This window comes from Xiphias gladius, chromosome 3 (genome assembly GCF_016859285.1).
Source record: "Xiphias gladius isolate SHS-SW01 ecotype Sanya breed wild chromosome 3, ASM1685928v1, whole genome shotgun sequence".
NCBI lineage: Eukaryota > Metazoa > Chordata > Actinopteri > Istiophoriformes > Xiphiidae > Xiphias > Xiphias gladius.
Window position 1 is genome coordinate 3,405,428 of NC_053402.1, and position 20,358 is coordinate 3,425,785.

Below are 20,358 nucleotides of genomic sequence, written 5' to 3' on the forward strand. Positions count from 1 at the left end.
ACAGATTCTTCGACATGTCATTCAGTTTAAAAGATAAGTGTGGTGTAATTTAATTTTTTTCGTACTGTCAGCATATCCTATGAAAAGTCCCAAACCAACAATCAATTGATCCTGTAAAGTGTATCCAAAGCCACACACACATACACACACACAATCACTGAACCTTACATACATTACCATCCCATCCTTTGATTTTGTTCCCATGAAGTAAGTAGAGTGGGAATGGAAGTCAAGTTATGTCTTACACTTTTTGTGTCTGTATGTGTGTGTGCAGGTGTGGGGGGGCAGTTTTACCCTAACTTCGCTGATCTGGTTTTAATTTTCTCCCTCCTGGACAAACAATGAGGAAGTGTAAGACCTATACATCTGTGTGTGTATGATTTTTGGGTTAGTGGTTAAGGTTAGGGTGAGGCTAGTAGTGGTTATGATAAGGGTTCATATAAGTCTCCAGAAAATGAATGTAAGTCCATGTAATTTCCCCAAAAGTGACCAAGTTAACGTGTGTATGCACGCGCGCGTGTGTGCGCCCATGTGTTCGTTAGTGTGTGTATTTTCACAATCTTGAACATCATTTAGTAGCCTTAAATATATTGACTTTTAGTGGCCTTAAATTTTCTTAAAGCAGCAATGAATAACATTAATATTTGCATTAAGACCAAATGCAGAAGAGCAAGACCCCCTCTTACACAAGTAATCTCTTCTTTTATTCAGAGAGAAAACAACATCAACAAAAACAATAATAACAACAACAACATAATTTCTCTGAATGTTGCGCTGCGGAAAAAATAAAAAAATAAATCAAACATCAGTCAGTTGATCAGTAATCACAGCCTCGAGCAACAGCAGAGAGTGATCCTGCTTTGGACTGAATGGTACAGAGCTCATTTACACACATCTGACTGTACAGTGTCAGTTTACAATGTATACATCGCAGTTTATATCACAGCGGTTCATCAGTAAGAAACCCAGAGAAAGAAAACAAGACTTGTGTCTTTCACAATGGTATTTGAATACATTTTGACTTCATGCTAAAAAGAATTGCCGGAATAAAAGCAAAAATAATTGCAAACATCACTGAAATGATGATAATGATGATGATGATGATAGCCTCTTTGCTTGCAGGATCTCAAACCCAAGCATAAATTTTGGAGGATATTATCAAATGGTTTTGAAAAAAATGAGCGACAAATACCAGTTCACCTATTGCAGTGAATGGTCTTGTAATTAAAGTAAGTAAAGTAATACATCTTCAACTCACATAACCTTTATTACTGTTAAGAACAAAAACTTTGTGTTTTCATTCTAATAATAACAAATTCACATTTCCATTTTTACAAGTGTAAAAATTTAACCAAAAAATAATAAAATTAAAAAACAAAATCTGTCACTATGGTTACTATCTTCGGTGATACCACCAAAAAAGCGCAACAATACTAAGAGTCTACAGCCATGCTAGCAGCTCTGAAAAGCTATGACTAGGCTCTGCAGTGCTTTGAGCTAAATGCTAACATCAGCATGCTAACATACTCGTAACAACAATGCTAACATGTTGATGTTTAGGAGGTAATAATTACTATGTTCACCATCTTAGTTTCATGTGTTAGCATGCTAACATTTGCTAAAATTAGCATGCTTAACACAAAGTACAGGCGAGGCTGACGGGAAGGGCACTAGTTTTGCAGGTATTTGGTTATAAACCAAAGTACTGAACAAATTAAGATTTTGACCTGATGATGGGGATAGATAAAAAGTCAGCGAATCACCAAAGTCATTAAGATACATCTTCTGGGAACCATGTTCTCATCAATCCATTCAGTAGCTGTTTAGATATTTCAGTCTGGACCAAAGTGATTGATTGACTCACAGACATTACCGACCCTAGAGCTCAATTATTTCATCTTTATCATGTTAACAGATATAGATCTTCGTTTAAATTTCCCAGATATTGAAACATTTACTGTACTGTTACCTTAATTCTTGATGGCTGTAATTAATTATGGGCGGCTGTAGCTCAGGAGGTAAAGCAGGTTGCCCACTAATTGCAGAGTTAGTGGGTTGATACCCAGCTCCTCCCACCCACATGTCAAAGTGTCCCTGGGCAAGACACTGAACTCAAAGTTGCTCCCCATGGCCAGTCCAACACCTTGCATGGCAGCTCCACCACCATTGGTGTGTGAGTGTGTGTTGTTAAAAAAAATTGTAATGTGCTATGCCCATCAAGGCACAGAAGCACTATATACAGTAAGTGCTGGCCATTTGCCACATGTCACTCAGTTTAAAACACAAGTGTGGTGAAATTCAAAATTTTTTGTACTGTCAGCATATCCTATGAAAAGTCCCAAACCAACAATCAATTGATCCTGTAATGTGTATCCAAAGCCTGATATATCTTATTCCTCCGTGCCATAATGTAGAGCTCCACTGCTGTCCAAAAACTCTTAAAAACACACCAGTAAGCCCTACTGTTCCACTGGGTGCAACCTAGTCTAAAATTTGACTCAGTCCCACATACACTGTCCTGCTGCTATTAACTACAGCACCAAATGGGATAAATCTGTCGGTGAAAATGGTCTCCAACAAATGCACTATTTCCTCCTGTTTGAGTAATGTCTGTTAAAATCGGCAATGATCAGCTGTTTTATGAAATTATTGATCCTTTTGTAAAAATTAAACTATATATTTGTGAGCCGTTTTTAAAGACTTGTGTTTTGAGTAGGAACCAATGGGCTTGGAGCTGAGGGTTTGGAGAAAGTATTGAAAGATGGACTTTTCATGAGATTTGTCTACAATAAGAAAACTATAGACTATTGCCAGCCATGTCCTTTAATAATGATTTTTACAGTTACCCAACTTGAAAAGCACTAGCAAGGTAATTACAGGTAGCAAAGTTGAAGGTCAATTTTAAAGAAAATTACATGTCATCAGGCAAGTTAATGTGGCACTTGTGACTATAATCTTACACCGCTGATAGTAAGGGTTCTCTCACTGTTATGGTCAACAGTAATAGGAGTAAATACTGATTTTTTTTAAACTTTGACATGTTGAGAAATTTAGCTTTGTCTTGGATCTCCAGAATTAAATGACATAATTCGAATCATACCATAAGCTTTTCATAAAATTCACACTGTGTGATCCTTGTTTGTGTTACGAAGCACAGAACATGGTGGCTTCCCATAGGATGCATGTTTGGATGCACGTACTGTACGAATTATAGTGAGTGTGGTGGTGCTTATGGGGTGTCGCTCCAGGACAGGTGTTGTGTGTACGAAGCTGCATGGAAGGGAATCATCACAGTATACCCACTTTTGTACGGGCCATCCGACATACAGGGATATGTTATTGTTCTATTATACTGAAGATGCAGGTAAGGGTGGTTTTGAATAATCTCCTTCTTGGTGCTTTGATGGACACTACAAGACGAGGCAATCTAAAATTTACAAGGCAAATGCAAAAGTGTGCCATCAGAAAATACAAAGACAGGCATGAGTAAGTGACTTTTTAATTTTAACAAAAGTTAAGTGCGTTAATTTGGAAGCATGTTACAGTCTTCTGTCTGTATGAGAATAATGAAATGAAAGTATTGTTGTCCCCAGTAGAATGACCTCTCTGCTGCAACATTAGTACCAGGGAAAGTGAATGTTATCCAAAACACCAGACAGGCGCAGGGCTTTTGAAATGAAACAAACCATGGGCCTAGTCATTTTTGTTTTACCTAACTAGAGCTGGCTGGGAATTCTGTGAAGTTCTGCAGTGTGTGTTGGTCAGTTGCTCTTGTTCGCTAGTGCTGGAATTTGGTGCTCCACTCTTCTAACGTTAGTTAGTCTCTGAGTAATATAGTACAAAAGTACCCACAAAATACTTCACTTGCATCATGAAAAGCTAATTATTAACTTATTAAATCCAAAATGAGCCGAAACATCTGCCCTTTTTCAAAATGAACCACAAGATAACTCTAGTGTGTGTGTGGTATACAGTTCAGTTCAGTTCTGTCCTGCCTTTTTTGTTCTGTTGAAATTACTTTATCGACATACACAAAATTATTTTTGGCATCTATGAATTGATTAAGAATTTTTATGTGAATTGCTTTCCACCATCCTTAGTATTTATTGACATTGAGCAGAGCTAGGTTAGCTTTTATTATCTCCTGCTTCCAGGCTTTAGGCTGAGCTAGGCTTACGACATCCTGATTCCAACTATGTATTTAACACACAAATATGTGAGTGGTGTCAATCTTCTCACTCTCAGAAAGAAAAGCAAAAGCAAAATATTGACGAATTCCTTCACTCAATTTGTGCAGCTTTAAAACACATGTAGCACAAATAAATTAACCATCCCAAACTGCCTGTATAAACATGTTAAAATTGACAAAAGCCTCTTCATAGATTAGTAATTCAGTCCAGGCCCAACTCCGAAATCATCAGGGCTTGGAAGCTATTACCTAGCAACGATCAATAAATCATACTCAATCCTCAAACTTCAGGACTCCACCAAAGCCATAGTACGTGAAGGGCTCCAGCATGGGGCTGCAGGTCTCTTGAGCAAGGCAGGCCATCCTGTTATTGTCACAGCTGTCCTCGCTGCCTGGGGTAAAGTACACCCCATCAGCAGAGTGGATGGATGGATCGTCGTCAAAGTAGTTGTGGGGCCGCAACAGGACCCCACCCCCATTGCCCACGGTTACCGTATTGGGGATGTCTTCGGAGTGAGGGATGTGGAGGAAACCGGTGGTCACCCAGGCAACCAAGTCCTGCGGACACATACACATCATGCAAATTCCTTCAGCGAAGTTGTCTAATTTAATGTTTACATATGTGTTTGTATTCTTTTACTATTTTTACATGTAGATTCCATCTCAACGCACCTCGTCTTCAATGCTTTCATTGTCTTCAATGTACTTGCTGAAGTCGACAGCTGGAGTCCAGATGTTGTTCTGACTGTACAGACTGCTGCTGGTCTGCTCTAAGTCCTTATGTTTGGTGATAGCAACCTTATACCTGTAGACAGACAGAGGAGGGGTAGAGAGAATGGTGATGACAAGATAACAGCACATTGAATTTCCTTTTATTTCCAAAGATCGTACTGAGTTTGTTTCCTTAATGGCATCAGCATTACATGACCTTACTGAGAGTGTGTGGAATGGGACCAAAAGATGAAACAATAAACATGTTTACTGGTGATGTATGGTGTGTTTACCTTTTACTACTAATTTTGTGATAAAAACACTGAATATGTTTTCAGTTACTACAAACACAGTGTATGATTATTTTTACTGGCAATCTATTTTGCCTATACAATGTCAGAAAATAGTGAAAATTGCCCATTATAACTTCTCACAGATCAAAGTGCTATCTAATGTCTTGTTGTCCAACCAACAGTCCAAAATCCAAAGATATTCTGTTTGCTATCATGTATGACAAAAATAAGCATCAAATCCTCACATTTGAGAAGCTAAATCTACAAAAAATAACTGAAATAACTTCTTGATTATCAAAATAGATGCAGATTAATATTCTGTCAACTGACTGATCAATAAATCGACTAATATTGTTTGTTTTTATCTGTAGCATAAGTAGAGTTGAGTACTGTCTGTTAGACAGCAGTATTTAACATTTGCTACTATTAGCTAATATTAGTCTCCATAGCTACTGGTCTTACTAGACCACAGGAAAATCCCTGAGTGTATTGAATTAATGAAGGGTGTTTATTAGCAATTATGAATTCCAATTTTCATTTTTGAGAGGAATATTGTGTTCTTTTTTTAACCAAAAGTTATATACAAATTAGCTTTAGCGATTTACTTTTGGCTTAGACTGGATAACGAGAACAAGAATAGCCCAAACAAGAGGAGATGAAAGCATGGACTTTTCTCTCCATATCTGTGAAGGTTAAAAATAAAAATTTGGCCAAGGTCACCTCTTTTGCAAATAGCTGTGTGACATATCAAACCCAGTTTGCAAGTCACCTGGTCTGGTCTTGGGGTGAAATACAACATTGTGCCATCTGCATATAGGTGAAATTTAATGTCATGTTTTTGTAATATGTGGCCCAATGACACTTTCAGTTTAAATTTATGGAGTCCAAAAGTGGTCCAAAAATATATTATGAAATTAAGGACTTTAATTAAGGACATGCAGACTTCCATCAGGCAGTGTATGTATCTTCAAAGTTCTCCAAAGTTATTTGTGCTTTGACCGGAGAAAAAACGTCCACATAGTTTTCATGGGGGGGTCATCTTCTGATTGTTACTTCCCAGCCACACTGCACAACAAGTACTAACTGTGATTTTCACTAGAATAGTTTATAATAAATTTAACCCAAAGTTTAAATTTAGCCTGCTGGAGGTCATATTTCCTAGTCCTGTGGGTATCTGTAAAACACTTCCTGTCTAACAACTTTTAATCATCAAGGCCAAAGCTGTCAGGTCCAACCTGGCCCAGGACATGGACCTTTCCCCAGCCTGGCTCTCTGGGAGGTGGTCCCCTGTGAAGCTGAACACCTGCAGCCTGTAGGAGCGCTGGTGACCCCAGCGGTTGGTCTTGTTACTGGCAATGTGTAGGTAGCGAGGAGTCTTGGTGTTGTAACGCAGAGCTGCCTCCTGTGGAAGTGTCACAGTAGATATTAGTCCCACAGTCAAGATTAAAGAGTTACTTAGTTGGCTGCAACATAAATAGTAAATGTGAGTACATCATGGACTGCTAACAATAAGTGATAAATGGGTTATTCGACAAGTTGTAATTTTAAAAAAGACAGCCTCTTGAACTGCCTAATATCCTGTAATATTACCAAATAATAAAACATAACCAGTTGTGCAAATAAAATCACAGATTAATTTAAATCACAATGTCATCCCTTTATGCTTTAAAAAGTAATGTCGAATTTTTTTTTCAAATTAGTTGTTAATATTTTTGTTATAAAAAGGAATAAAACAAAAGGTCTTTCTAGAAATATCAGAAATGTTCCTTTTTCTCTCAACCTCTAAAGGGACATGTTGGTGTCTGTGACTGATTGACAGCTGAACTGGCAAGGTGAGCCCTGACAGGGGAATGGAGAAGTGAAATAAATGTGGCTTGTACTGTAGCTTACAAGCCATGGGCAGACAGTGTGACACCAGCATCTAAAGTAGCCGGTAAATTTATATGTACAAAGCGAACAACAGACGCATAAATTACAATTTATAATTAAAGCTTGATACTTTTACAACATGTATTCATGGATTATTATGTTATTTTAATGGTCAATTAACAATATTGGTAAATAGAAATTAATTTTTAAATAAACCCCTGAATTTTATAAGTAAATGGCAATGATAAAGTGGAGCAAATCGGTCAAAATCCAATAATGCTGTCCATGGATATGCAGTCTTCACAAAAATAACACAAAGACATTCTGGTGCTTTATCAGGGAACATCTCATGGTGTCCCCACACTGTCCAAAGTTTGAGGTCATGTAGACCATGACCTTTGGTGCACACTCCTACAAATTCCTGTTACATTCCTGTTATATTAAAGGAAGTGAATAAAGATAAAGGCAGACCTGTTCTGTTTTGAGTTGATTCTCCACCAGCTGAGGGACCATAGCATAGTGATCAGGCATCCATGGCAGTGACACATTAACATACTCCATGTCTTTGGTCTGGAACACATTCTTCACTCCTGCATAGGGAATGATGCAAAAGTGTTTGAAATAATAATTATTTTCTGTTGTAGTTTCAAACCCAAAACTGAGCTACATTGGGCATTTTGAGAAACCCATAGATCCATGTCAGGTGTTCAGTTTAAAAAAAAAAATCGATTTCCTTTTTGAAATACATTTAAAGCTGCACTAATGATTATTTTTTTGTGTCTACAGTGGACCAAATGATTATGTGTAATGACTATGTAGTGATGAACCCACAGAGATTTATCACCAACCCTGCAGTTCTCCTCAGCTCTATGAAGCATTTTAGTGCCATTTATTCATTGTTTTGGTTTTAAAGATTTGCTGTTTTGGTTTAGACTGTGTAGTCTGAGAATTAATCATTGCTTATTGGTTCATATTTTTGCATATCTGTTCTTGCATTGCTTTCAAATCAACCCGCAATGGACACCCAGCCAAGCTCTATGATTTATAATGGTTAACCCATGTTCCTTTAAAAGGCTGGACATCAAAGGCATTATTTGCCCTTTACAACATCTATTTGGGGTCTAGGTTATTACATTAGCACTGACAACAGACTAATAATCAACTACTTTTTAATTACAACACCAGTAGTACTTTGGGTGCCTGTTTGGAGCATCTCTGTGGAAGGAAAACCCAGCTGATCAGTTTCTCATCAGTGGATCATCTCTGGTTGGAAACCAATTCCCAAATTTGTTCTGTAAAGAATCAACCATGGCTAAATTAAATTTGCCTATTTCCACTAACCAAAGGATTCACTTTATATTCCACAATATCTGAATTGCTGCAAAACTATCATATTCATAATCATCATCATGGCGGGATTAATCTATTACAGGGCCCTGGGCAGCTAATGACTCCCTATCCCTCACTCGCTGTGCATTGTTGTGTACCCTGGTGCATCCAAGCTCCAATTAAATGTATAAAATAAATTATTCTGACATTTTACAGACACTCTTGGTGTCTGGTCAAAATTCTTGGGGGTCTGTGCGTTTGTACGTTTGTTCCCAGAGACAAATGCTTGGTCAACCCTATGGGGGCCCAGCTGAATCAGTCATCTTCTGCAGTCATCACTGGGGGGTGGGTCCTGTTCACATTCTGTTTATGGCTGCCAATGGCGAAGATAGGCAGCGTGTTGTAGAGCGAGGTTCCTGTGTGACGCAGGGCTGAGGTAGTGGAAGCACCGATATAAGAGTTCTTTTGTCCGCTCTCCAGCCTGTTGACAAGGCTCTCCTGCTAAACATGAAGACACCCTTGTACCGTCCGTGGCCCCTACAGCAGACTCTGATTAATGCTGGACCAGTGCCAAATCTCAAACCCTGGGGAAGGGTCTCGAACCCTGGGCGAGTTAAGTGGTTTTAAGATCTATTATCTCCTGTAATTATCTCTCCCAAAGGTGATTGAAATTACTTGATCTCCGCTTTCTGATTCGTTTTTTACATAAGGGACCAAACACTACAGTTTTAATTTCCAGCAAGAAAGCTGCAGTGGACCCCTGGTCAAAAAATCTGTTACTATGAATAGTTAAGTGACTAGAAGATGAACTGATCTCCAAAAGGCATAAAGTTAAAGGTGAAACAATCTTCAAAGCAAAATTAGTGTATTGTTTTTGTTTTGCACAATTTTAGAGTGAAAAAAAAAGAACAGGAGCACCATAAATATTTTGGACAGCCCAAGAGATCCGAGCTCTCAGATAATTTTTACCAAGGTATCAGACCTTAATTAGCTTGTTAGGGCTATGGCTTGTTCCCAGTCATCCTGAGGAAAGGCCAATAGATGCATTATTTTAAAGCTTTATAAATACTCTGACTCTTCAAAGCTTGCCCCAACAATCATGAGCCATGGGCTCCTCTAAGCAGCTGCCAGGGCACTCTGAAAATTAAAATAGTTGACGCCCAAAAAGCAGGAAAAGGCTTTAAGAAGATAGGAAAGTGTTTTCAGGTAGCTGCTTCCTCAGTTTGTAATGTAATTAAGAAATGGCAATGCAGAAGTTCGAGAAAGAACACCTCTACAACTGTTAAGCAGGTGGTGGATCAATCATGCTTTGGGCTTGTGTTGCAGCCAGTGGCACTGGGAACATTTCACTGGTAGATGGAAGAATGGATTCAATTAAATACCAGCAAATTCTGGAAGCAAACATGGCATGTCTATAAAAAGCTGCAGATGAAAAGAGGACGGCCTGTACAATAGGATAATGATCCTAAACACACCTCAAAATCCACATGGACTACCTCAAGAGGCGCAAGCTGAAGGTTTTGCCATGCCTCTCACAGTCCCCCGACCTAAACATCATTGAAATATCTGTGAATAGACCTCAAAAGAGTCATGAAGAATCTCACAAAACTAGAAGCCTTTTGCAAAGAAGAACAGGCAAAAATCCTTCAAACAAGAACTGAAAGCCTGTTAGCTGGCTACAAGCAGTGTTTACAAGCTGTGGTACTTGCTAAGGTGGGTGGTACTAAGTACTGACCATGCAGGCTGCCCAAAGATGAAAATAAAAAAGTAATCTAGTTTAAAATGTGTAATTGAGGTGTATGGTTAAATATGCAGAGATAAATTTATATGTGTTATCATAAAGGCCCTAGTTTGGGGGGACGCAGAGGATGCCTCACATTCTGAAAAGGGAGATAACACTTTATGATTAAAACCATATGTTGGTGACGTGTCCTAGGAAGATAACGGCCTTATTTAAGAGTCGGTGGTATATGCTGAGGGGAGAGTGGTTCATTGGCTTCACACCCTCTCACAATCAGATCTGCAAATGTTTGATTTGACGCTGTACTTCTTTGTAATAAACCTTTATATGCAATCCTGACGTTGTCAGCGGAGTCTCCTTCATCCTCTTCACATCATCATCACCACCTAATAAACAAGAGGAATTTGGCGTCACGAACTTGGTCGTGTTTTGCCTTGCAGCATCTTCACCAGCATCACCGCGCCGACTCCCGCTCCACGCCGGCAGTTAAGGTGAGTATTCCCCACATTCTTGGGGCGCTGGTTTGTTCATTGAGGCTGTTTTATTTGCTGTTTAGACACTTCGCAAAATAATCAGTTGTGTGTGCGTGTCATGATGTGCTAATATTTGATTCGGTGCTCTGTTCTAAATTGGGGTTTTGTGGCGTTGCAAGGGCATCGCAAAGGGGGGATAAATGTAGTAAAGACGTGAAGAAAATAAGAAGTTAAAGTAGTAAAGATGTGAATAAAATAAGAAGTTAAAGTAGGAGACTGTACAATAGCCTAATTAGTAACGGTAAAGTGTGCTAAATAAACGCCATGCGAGATTAATGAAGACAGGGCCCTTATCTTTCTTAACGGTAAGACATGCGTATTAGCCGCTGAGTGAGAGTAGGCTTAAAGAATAGTGGAATTTGACTGGAAAATAGAAATTTAATTCCAGGCCTGGAGGAATTAGGAGAAATCAAATAAAGCAAAAGGTGGTAAAAGAGGTAATATAAAGGAAAAAAGAGAAAATATAGAGGTTAAGCCGCAGATTCGGATGAAGCCCTTAGGAAGGCGGTGTTAGACGGGCCAAAAATACCTGGAATGTCACTAGGGGATGTCTCAGGTCAGTTCTAAGAACTGGAGGTGCAGAATGAGAAAATTCAATTGTAGGCTCCCACTCGAACATTCGTTGACGAACAATGTCTGAAGCAGCCTCTCATATAAATGTCTGCATCTCATTAAGGTAGCATAAATTTGGGAAAAAGGGAAAAGTGCGCGGCAAAAATGTGCATTTAGTAGGGAAAAGTATGAATGAGTTAACTTTGAGAAATTTGGGATGATCATTGAGTTTGATGTGAGCCTTTGCTTTGTGTAATCTGCTCTGTGTCTTTGTTTGTTCAATGATTGGTGTGTGTCTGCTGCTTGGTGTGACAGCTGTGTGTCAGCTGGGTGTGACTGGCTGCGGAAGGTTCATGTGTGACAGCCACACATAGGGTGTGGTTGAAAATAAGTGATTTATTGAATCATAAGGACAGATATGTTTGCTTTTTAATGTTAAATATACATGAGCCTCTTTCAAGGGGACGTTTTGATAAAAATCATGAGCCTCTTTGAAAAGACGTATGAAACTAATGATCTATGAGTCTTTAAGGGGACTTAAATTGTTAAAAATAAATATGAGCTCTTGAGGGACGTTTGATAAAATTTATTAGCTTCCACTGAGAAGACTATTGAATCTGCTACAATATGGACCCCGAGAAGAACATTTATTGTAAAGAAAAGTAGGAAGAACAACAAGAGTGTTCTGTGTGCACAAGAATGGGTAAGAAATAAGATAGGAAGGGAAAGACAACCTTCTGATAAAGTTTTACCAATATTAAAACAGGCAATTTGGTTTTGATGTGGGATTGGTTGATTGATGGGTCTGCAGTTTTTCTCTGTTTTTTGCTCTTTGCCTCCCTGTGTTGTGTGAGAGAGAGGGAGTGAGGGAGACGCTACCCCCTCTTTTCCTTCTTGGTTAGAGACTGAAGAAGAAAAAAAAAAACTGACGAACTGGGGCTTAGAGTAAATGGACAGTCTTTATGGACATTTGAGTCAATCTGAAGTAGAATAACTTGGAGATCTAAGATATTATTGATTCTTTGAAGTTGGCAATTTTTTTAAATTTGTTACCGATTGTGGCAATACAGTGTTTTATAATTAATTAAATAGGAAACTAAGTAGAGGAATAACCTAAATAAACTTTAATAAATTTGATTTGATTTGATAAGGGAGTATAAGGAAACCATTACAATGTCGAAGAAGGACGCTAAAACTTCGAAAGCAATTACTCCGGTTGATGTTGTGCAGAGGAGTAATCCCCTAATTAAAGTGTACAAAAAATGTCGGAAAGTGGCATAAGCGTTGGCCTGAAATTGACCAACCTTGGCCAGTGGAAGGGACACTCAACCCAGATGTAATTAAAACAATGAGGGTGCTTATATCCACACATAAGGCAGATCAGAAGAAAGGTAAAAAGGGACGGAAAAGCAAAGAAAAAAGACAGACAGAGCTTGGCATTCTCCAGTTGTTTGAAAATGAGGGACAGAAATTATTGGAAGCTGCAAAATATAGGTGGAAGAAAGGCGCAGAAGAAATAGAGAAGAATACAGAGGAAACAGAAAAATTAATGGCAGAAACTAATACACCATTCTCACATAAGGCCCCAATAAAGAAACCCCCACCTTATAAGAAGGAGGTGAAGTTTGAGGAGATTTATCCCCAGCTTCCAGTAATCTGTCAGGAGGGCAACTATCACATTGCAGGTGAGAATGAGTGGATAATAGAAATAGGAAGAGTGGAGACAACCATAAAGATGTATCCAAGCACCAAAAAAAAAAAAGAAAAAGGCTTGTTTGGAAACTAAGGGTGGACTAAGGATCAAGAGAAAGGAATTCGGAGATGATGATCAGAGTGATTCGGATGAAATCATGGGTGGATTTGACCCAGCAGTCAGACAGATACTGGCTAAAGCGGAGAGAAGAGGAGTCAAAACGTGCAGGAAAAGAGCCGAGAAGATGACAGCTCCGATGAAAGTGAGAATGAAAACAGCAATGGAGACTCGGAAAGCAAAGGTTCATTGTCTTCGAGAGGGTTTTGTTTTCCGAGGGCATCCAGTACCAGAAATGGAGAAGACAGATGGCAGACTTTAAGAGAGGTTGAGGAAAATATCGATCAATGTATTTTTCTACATAAACAATTCTACCAGTGTAGAAAGCCGGGAAGCACTGGACAATCAATTACAGGAATTGCAGATAGCAAAGAAAATGTTACGGATGAAAGACTCTAAAAAGTCAGACACTATGAAATATTTATCACGCCCAAGAAGGGGAAAGTCACCAGATAAGATGTGTCCAGTGGTCATTCAAGGACAGAATCTGGAGTATAAGCCCTGGCAGAATACAGATATGTCAGATATACTTGAGAAGTTACCTACTCTTCAACATGGAGCGTAACCTTGGATTTCAAAGTTGGAAGAGATTATGGTGGGAACATAGTCTGCTATGGAGATATTAAGAGACTGATGGCTAACCTCCTTGGGGCCTCAGCTATGGAAGAGATTTTAGAGAAAGCAGGACTAAATCGATATGTGGGAACTTCTGTGAACGATCCAGAGTTGTTTGCTGCAAATAGAGGTTGTGTGTGGAGAGCGCTGAGAGACACATTTCCAACAAATGTACATCCTGATAATATTCTTATTGAACCACTGGGACAGGAAGAGAACCCAAGGGCTTATGTGTTAAGGGCCCATCAAGTGTGGAGAAATGTCCCAGGAAATGACCCGGACTTGAATCAGATGGAGCAATCAATTTTGTGAGTGAAAATACAGAGGGGTTGCCCCTACCAGTGAGGAGCAAAGTGGCAGAGTTGGTTGGTCTTGGAAGCATGGCAAAGGTTGTCTACACGGATCATATAGCACATCAAGTGGAGCTATATCGGAAGAAGGAGTATGACCAAAAAAACAGGACCAAGAGACTCTCAGAAAACTCAATCAAATACAGCTGGTGGATAATAAGAAGAAGGAAAAAGCTTACGTTGCAAATAGAGATTAGCTTGAACAGTAATAGTAAGAAATCTGAAATCCGGGAATCAATTGCGGACAAGACTGATGTAAATTCATCTGTAACAACCCAGAGGATTCTGTCAGACATGACCAATGACCTTGATGACCTTGATGACCTTGACCGGACACCAGACGACATGACTGAATCCTACCGAGCATTACAGAAGAGAGAAACATAGAAAGAAGGCATATGGATTTGACTCTTCGGTTTTACAAATTTCAGACCCATGGGCAGGTAGAAATTTATGATTTCAACAGTTGACTCATTCCGTAAGATTGGTTAGGGACATGAATTGTCCATGTGTGGAGAGAGTTTCACCACCAGGCAAATGGCCTGCAATTAGAGAAACGGTACCAGAACAGCTGCTGAAGATAGAGTTATGGCTTTATCAGTACATCTATTTAGACCAAGACTTGACTGCTCTTGGCTGGGAAACTTGCCATATGTAAATCTACTCGACAAACATGGGGATGTGACAACAGCAGTTCCTGATGAACTGGAAGTGACACCTCTAAAGGCTGAAAGCTGTTTTTTTTTCAAATGAAACGAATAATGGCCCTGGTAATGTTTATGGGAATAGCAGACTGTGATAAATATATGATGCAATTTAATGGGCATGAACACAAGACTGTTGATGGTTTGTATACAGTGACCTTTCATACACCACAAAGTAAACAGAGTAGAATTTTGATGGTAAAAAACCACACTTTGCCTGTAAATGTGACTATAGGGAATTTCAGAGACATTTGGTGGGTTTGTGGTGATAAAGGATAGTTATTTCTGCCATATGGATGGACTGGATGCTGTTACATGGCAAGATTAAAGCTTCCATATGAAGTTTTTTGCGGTCCAGAAGGGACAAGCACCTGATAAGGTCAAGTCTACTGCTGCTCCTGGCAGTAGGACGAAAAAGGGAATTGGCAGCATTTAATAATCTGGAGTCCTACCATTGGATGATTAGTCTTGGAGAGAAATGGGGTATAGGAATATTTCCTTGGTATGGTGTAACATTTTTTGCTGATCATATTGATAATATCACCTACACTTTACATGGTTTCGCAAATGAAACTATAAAAGGGTTTGAATACTTGTCAAATACTCAAAGGAGTCAAAGACTGACGTTGTTGAAACATGATATGGCTCTTGATTATATTTTGGATAAACAAGGTGGCCTATGTGTGGCTTTGAACTTAACTGGTGATGACTGTTATACTTTGGTTCCTGACAACTCTGATAATATCACTAGTGTTGTAGAAGCATTGAAGCACATTAGGGATGCATTTGGCGTATCGCAAGGAGCTGGATGGTCTGCTAATGTTTGGTTACGAGACAGATTTGTAGTGTTAGGTGCAGCGTTGATTCAGATTTTGATAGCAGTTATTATATCACTGTGTGTGATGTTTTGTTTTTGTATGCTAATACTGACGTTTGCAAAAGCTATGATATTAAGATGGGTTGGAGTTGTGATGCATCGGAGATCAGATTCAGATGCCACTACTACATAAGACTGACCCAGATGATGAAGATGAGGAACTGGTGGTAGAATGCAAATTGATTGAGAAATATCCTTTTTGAATATATCATCTCATAATTCCTTATGCATTTATTCTTGATAGTATTTAGTTATTTTGTAGTCTCTTACTATAGAGTGGTATAATCAAAGGGGGGAAATGGAAATGTGAATGTTCACTTGGGATAATGTGAAAGTATGATATTGTGAATTTCACATCTCATTATAATGTGATAATCTGTATCTGATGTTTTTTCTTTTTGCAAGATACTGGTTGGTGTTTTCTTTCTTTTCTCCTAGAATGGTGTTGGGGAAAACCACTGTGAGGGTGGCTGACTGTTCAGGGACCCCAATGTTCTCAAACACTCAAAACAAGGACAGTGGAAAATGGACGAAGGGGCCCTGAACAAGGACACTGTGGAAATAAAATGTCTGGACTCAAAACACCATCAACACTACAAAGAGAGTTGATGTTGCTGAGGAACTGCAGTGTGATACCTTCTTATGTCTTCACTTAAATATATATAGATTCTACAGAAGAAGGAAAAAGTTAGATGTAATCTGTGATATTGAAAATATTTAAAGTAGGACATTTATATGCTAGTGAGTCCAAAATGATATTTTGCTTTACTTGGGGATGTTTTCACTTTAATTGCTTTAAGAATGTTGTTCTCTGTCAGTGTCATGTAAATAAACTGGGAACTAATTTATTTTCTTTCTAGGTCCATTTGAGGGTCAGATGGGACAATCAGCCTGAATTTGGACATTAGTTGGTTTTATTTTCTGAGGTTTAAATATGTATTTGCTTAAGACATATCTCCATATATTTTTCACCAGTCCTTTTATTTAAATTGGCTTGGAGTACTATATGTGGTCGCTTAAGGCAGTGAGGGCCGTGAGAAGAATTTCCTGTTTTGATTGATTGTGAGAACTTGTGACAAAGGAAGCTGCCTGACTGGTTTTTGCTCTCACACTCCACAAATTTGTTTTCTTGCCAAGGTTAAGCTGCAGCAAGCAGTATAGGAGGAACTGTCATTCTTGGTACAATTGTAAACATGCATGGGATAATTCCTTTCCTTTTTTTTGAGGTTCTGCAAGCCTCAAAGGGGGGAAATTAGGTGTATGGTTAAATATGCAGAGATAAATTTATATGTGTTATCATATTGGCCCTAGTTGCGGGGGACGCACAGGATGCCTAGCATTCTGAAAAGGAAAATAACACTTTATGATTAAAACCATATGTTGGTGACGTGTCTTCGGAAGATAACGGCCTTATTTAAGAGTCGGTGGTCAAGGCTGAGGGGAGAATGGTTCATTGGCTTCACAGCCTCTCACAATCAGATCTGCAAATGTTTGATTTGACGCTGTACTTCTTTGTAATAAACCTTTATATGTAAGACGGTGTCAGCGGAGTCCCCTTCATCCTCTTGACATCACCATCATCACCTTATAAACTACATCATCTTTAACTTCATGCCTTTTGGAAACTAGTTTACATTTTACTCACTTAACTATTCACAGTAACAGAAATTTTGACCAGGGGTGCCCAAACTTTTTTGTGCCACTGTATACCTCATTTTCATTCATATTTTGAGCCAGTAAACGCATCCGTTTTTTTTTAAATCATTTTTTCTTTAAGATATTGCATTGTCAATAGAGTAAAAAGAGGTAGAATCATTTATGAGGGGAGTATCCCTTTTAATTTTGTAATACCGAGATATAATACTATTACCGTAAAAAATAAATAAATAAATAAAATATAATAGCTTTATACGGCTTTCTGCACTGCGCAGATGAACAGGTTTTAATGTAGTACTGCCACTCACCCAACACATCCAAGTCCACTTTGAAGTTGATGAAGTGGGTGTGGATGTTCCCCAGGACCTTTTCCGCCACCTGGTGCCCGTGTTTCAGACTACCTTCCACTAAGTAAGAAGAAGAGATGTAGCCGGTGGCGTGCACCTTAGCCTCAACTGATCCGCTCTGGTAGAATATGAAATCCCACATGTAGTCATAGTTTCCTATAGCTGTGATCGTTCTGAACACTAAGGCGCTGTTCACCATCCCCCCATAACTGTGGTAGAAAAAGTCAGAGAAGTGCCTCCGCAGGGGCTGACCCATGTTGTGCTCGAAGATGCAGATTGAATTCCTAAATGTAACCGGGGCTTGGACATCGATGTAGCGATACGCGTCCACGTAGGTGGCTTCGTGGGGGCAATCCACGCCACGGACCAGTTCGTGTGCGAAGCGCCCTATCCCGATGCTCGAATCCAGAAACTTGGTGAGGATCATCCCTGGTGTCACTGACCCATACACCGACATGGCCTCCTGCACGCTCAGCTCGTAGGCAATCCTCTCACCCTTAAACCGCACGTCAAACACCCGCATGCCTGTGAGAGAGCTCAGCCCGAAGGCGAAGCTCCAGTCTAGGTACAGAACGTGGTTCTTGCGTACGCTGTAGCGCTTCCCCTCTGCGTAAAACAGCTGCGGACCGATTTGCAGAGGCTTGCTCCTGGGCTTCAGAGAGCCATAGTCAGGGGACTCTTTGTAAACTATTTTCTTAATAGAGCCAGTATCATATTTCTGTTTAAGTTCTTCCACCGTGTCGAAGTATTGGCCATTGTAAAGTAGTCGCTCGATTCTCCAGGCCGAAGCGTTTACGCTCCCGTGGTCTATCAGCACCTCGAAGCCCACCGGGTGGATGTACATGCCGCTCATATTCCTGAAGAAAGACACCCAGGTCTTTCTGTCCCCGGATCGGACACCGCGGGGCATCTGCTCGAACGGGTTCAGTCTCTTGCCCTGACCGAAGCTCTCTTTCATGAGCCTACCTAGCTTGGAGAAGATCTCGGTCTCAAAAAACTGGAAAAGCAAGACGTATTCCCCGATGGTGACCGTGCGTGCATAGATAGGTAGTTCCATCTTGTACCTCTCGTTGGTGACATCTCTGTGATGTTTCGGGTTGGGAAGAGGCCCCACAACGTATTCCTTGATGTAGCCTCGGGCGCCGTGGAAGACCACCACCGTTGCCTCTCTCGTCGGCTTGGTGCCTTTGTTGTCCAAGTAAGCCAGTGCGTCCGCTTTCTTTGGCAGAGAGAGGTCTATTAAGAACAAGAAATTTTCCGATGGCTTGGTGTTCTGGTTGATGGATATGTCCAAGGCTTTCTGCTTGAGCATGTACTGCTGGACCTGCAAGTACTCCTCCCGGGTGAGGTCAGCGAATACGAGGCTGCGGTCGTCGTGCTTGCCCCGCAGCGGATGGACGCGCTGAGCGGAGCATTTGGGCGCCCTGCTGGAGTGGATGCCAATCAGGACGATGTTGAGAATGATGGAGACGAGGACAAAGAGAATGAGCACCCATTTCACTACCGAGTTCATTCTCCGCTCTACCATTACGCTCGCACTTGGAGAAAGAGAGGAGAGGAATGAGCGCTGGGCAACTGCGAGCGGTCGGTCGATTTTGAAAAGGAGAGGCCGCCCTCAGCATCTTCCGTTCCCACTTTTCTCTGGATGGATCCCATAATTCCTGCCCCTCCCTCTTGCTTTGAACGAATAGTTATGGAATTGCTGTTTCACCCAACCTCTGTTCAGCTACACAGCCAGCAGGACTATTTTACGCACGCCAATTGGGTATTTTACGCACGCCATTTAATCGTTTAATAATAATCGAGATTATATGATTAACAGAGAAAAAACAAAGCGACGTTGTGTGCAGTCTTTGTCTTTAAATCAAACAAAATCAAAACATTTCATTTGGGTCATTTCTGAAGTTGAATTACACATACATTCCATACATTTGGACACAATTTTACAAGCACAAAACAAGCTTTATGCACTTCGTTTCCAGTTTGCTATTTTGGCATGACATGCATAGTAAATATATAAAAGAACACAGTCTGAGAAATAAAAAAGGAAACGACACATTTGAATGTATTTTGTGAACCCTGTTTCCTAGCGTTATGTTCATGATATGTTTCCCCATAAACTGGCCACTAACGAAACAGTATCTGTTTTCTGTTCAGCTGTATTTTCTGAAAATCGTATCTCCCTATACATAGTTTAAAAGCTGTCTCAAAGCCTTTTTCACACTACCAGGTATTTCAATCTGGTGGACACTTCCAAATCTTTTTTATTTTACTTAGTTTGTTGCCTGGATTTTTTAGGATAATAAATGTAGTGTTAAAAAATATCAGAATCAGCCTTTAGAAACCCGACATGTGTAATATCTGTGTTATCATAAAATTCATGCTCCTCTTCATCTAAATTCCAATGTTGCAGAGGACATGCTCACTGTGTCTTTAGTGGCATATACTGAAACACAAACTCAAACTCAAACTTGGCACGAATAACGATTACATGTTGTGAGGCCTTAGAAACCTAAATCATCAGCATAGTGAAAATTGAAATTGTGTCAACAAATCAAAAGTCAGTATGCTACTTCAGCAAAAGTGACTCCTGATAACCCCTGAATTCTTATCCTGTGATTCACAACAAAGTGAGAAAGTTCTGTTGACCTGTGTTAACCATCTGCTCTATTTGGGGGATGTGGGAAAACCAGTTTTCACTGTGTTTACTTTATCATTTGGACTTTGAAATCTCACAGTAAGTTAAATTAAATAAACCTTTCTTTTATTATTAACTCAGTAA

The 20,358-nt window shown here is 39.8% G+C and overlaps 1 protein-coding gene across 1 annotated transcript; it reads right to left on the minus strand.

The window, feature by feature from the left end:
• Positions 1 to 682: 682 nt before the first annotated feature.
• aoc2 (amine oxidase copper containing 2) lies at positions 683 to 19,245 on the minus strand. Its single transcript, XM_040120501.1, has 5 exons — positions 17,538 to 19,245; positions 7,534 to 7,652; positions 6,429 to 6,595; positions 4,862 to 4,994; positions 683 to 4,747 (listed from the first exon to the last, which is right to left on the minus strand). The coding sequence occupies exons 1-5, from the start codon at positions 19,102 to 19,104 to the stop codon at positions 4,463 to 4,465; spliced, it is 2,271 nt and encodes a 756-aa protein (XP_039976435.1). The 5' UTR covers positions 19,105 to 19,245; the 3' UTR covers positions 683 to 4,462.
• Positions 19,246 to 20,358: the final 1,113 nt, after the last annotated feature.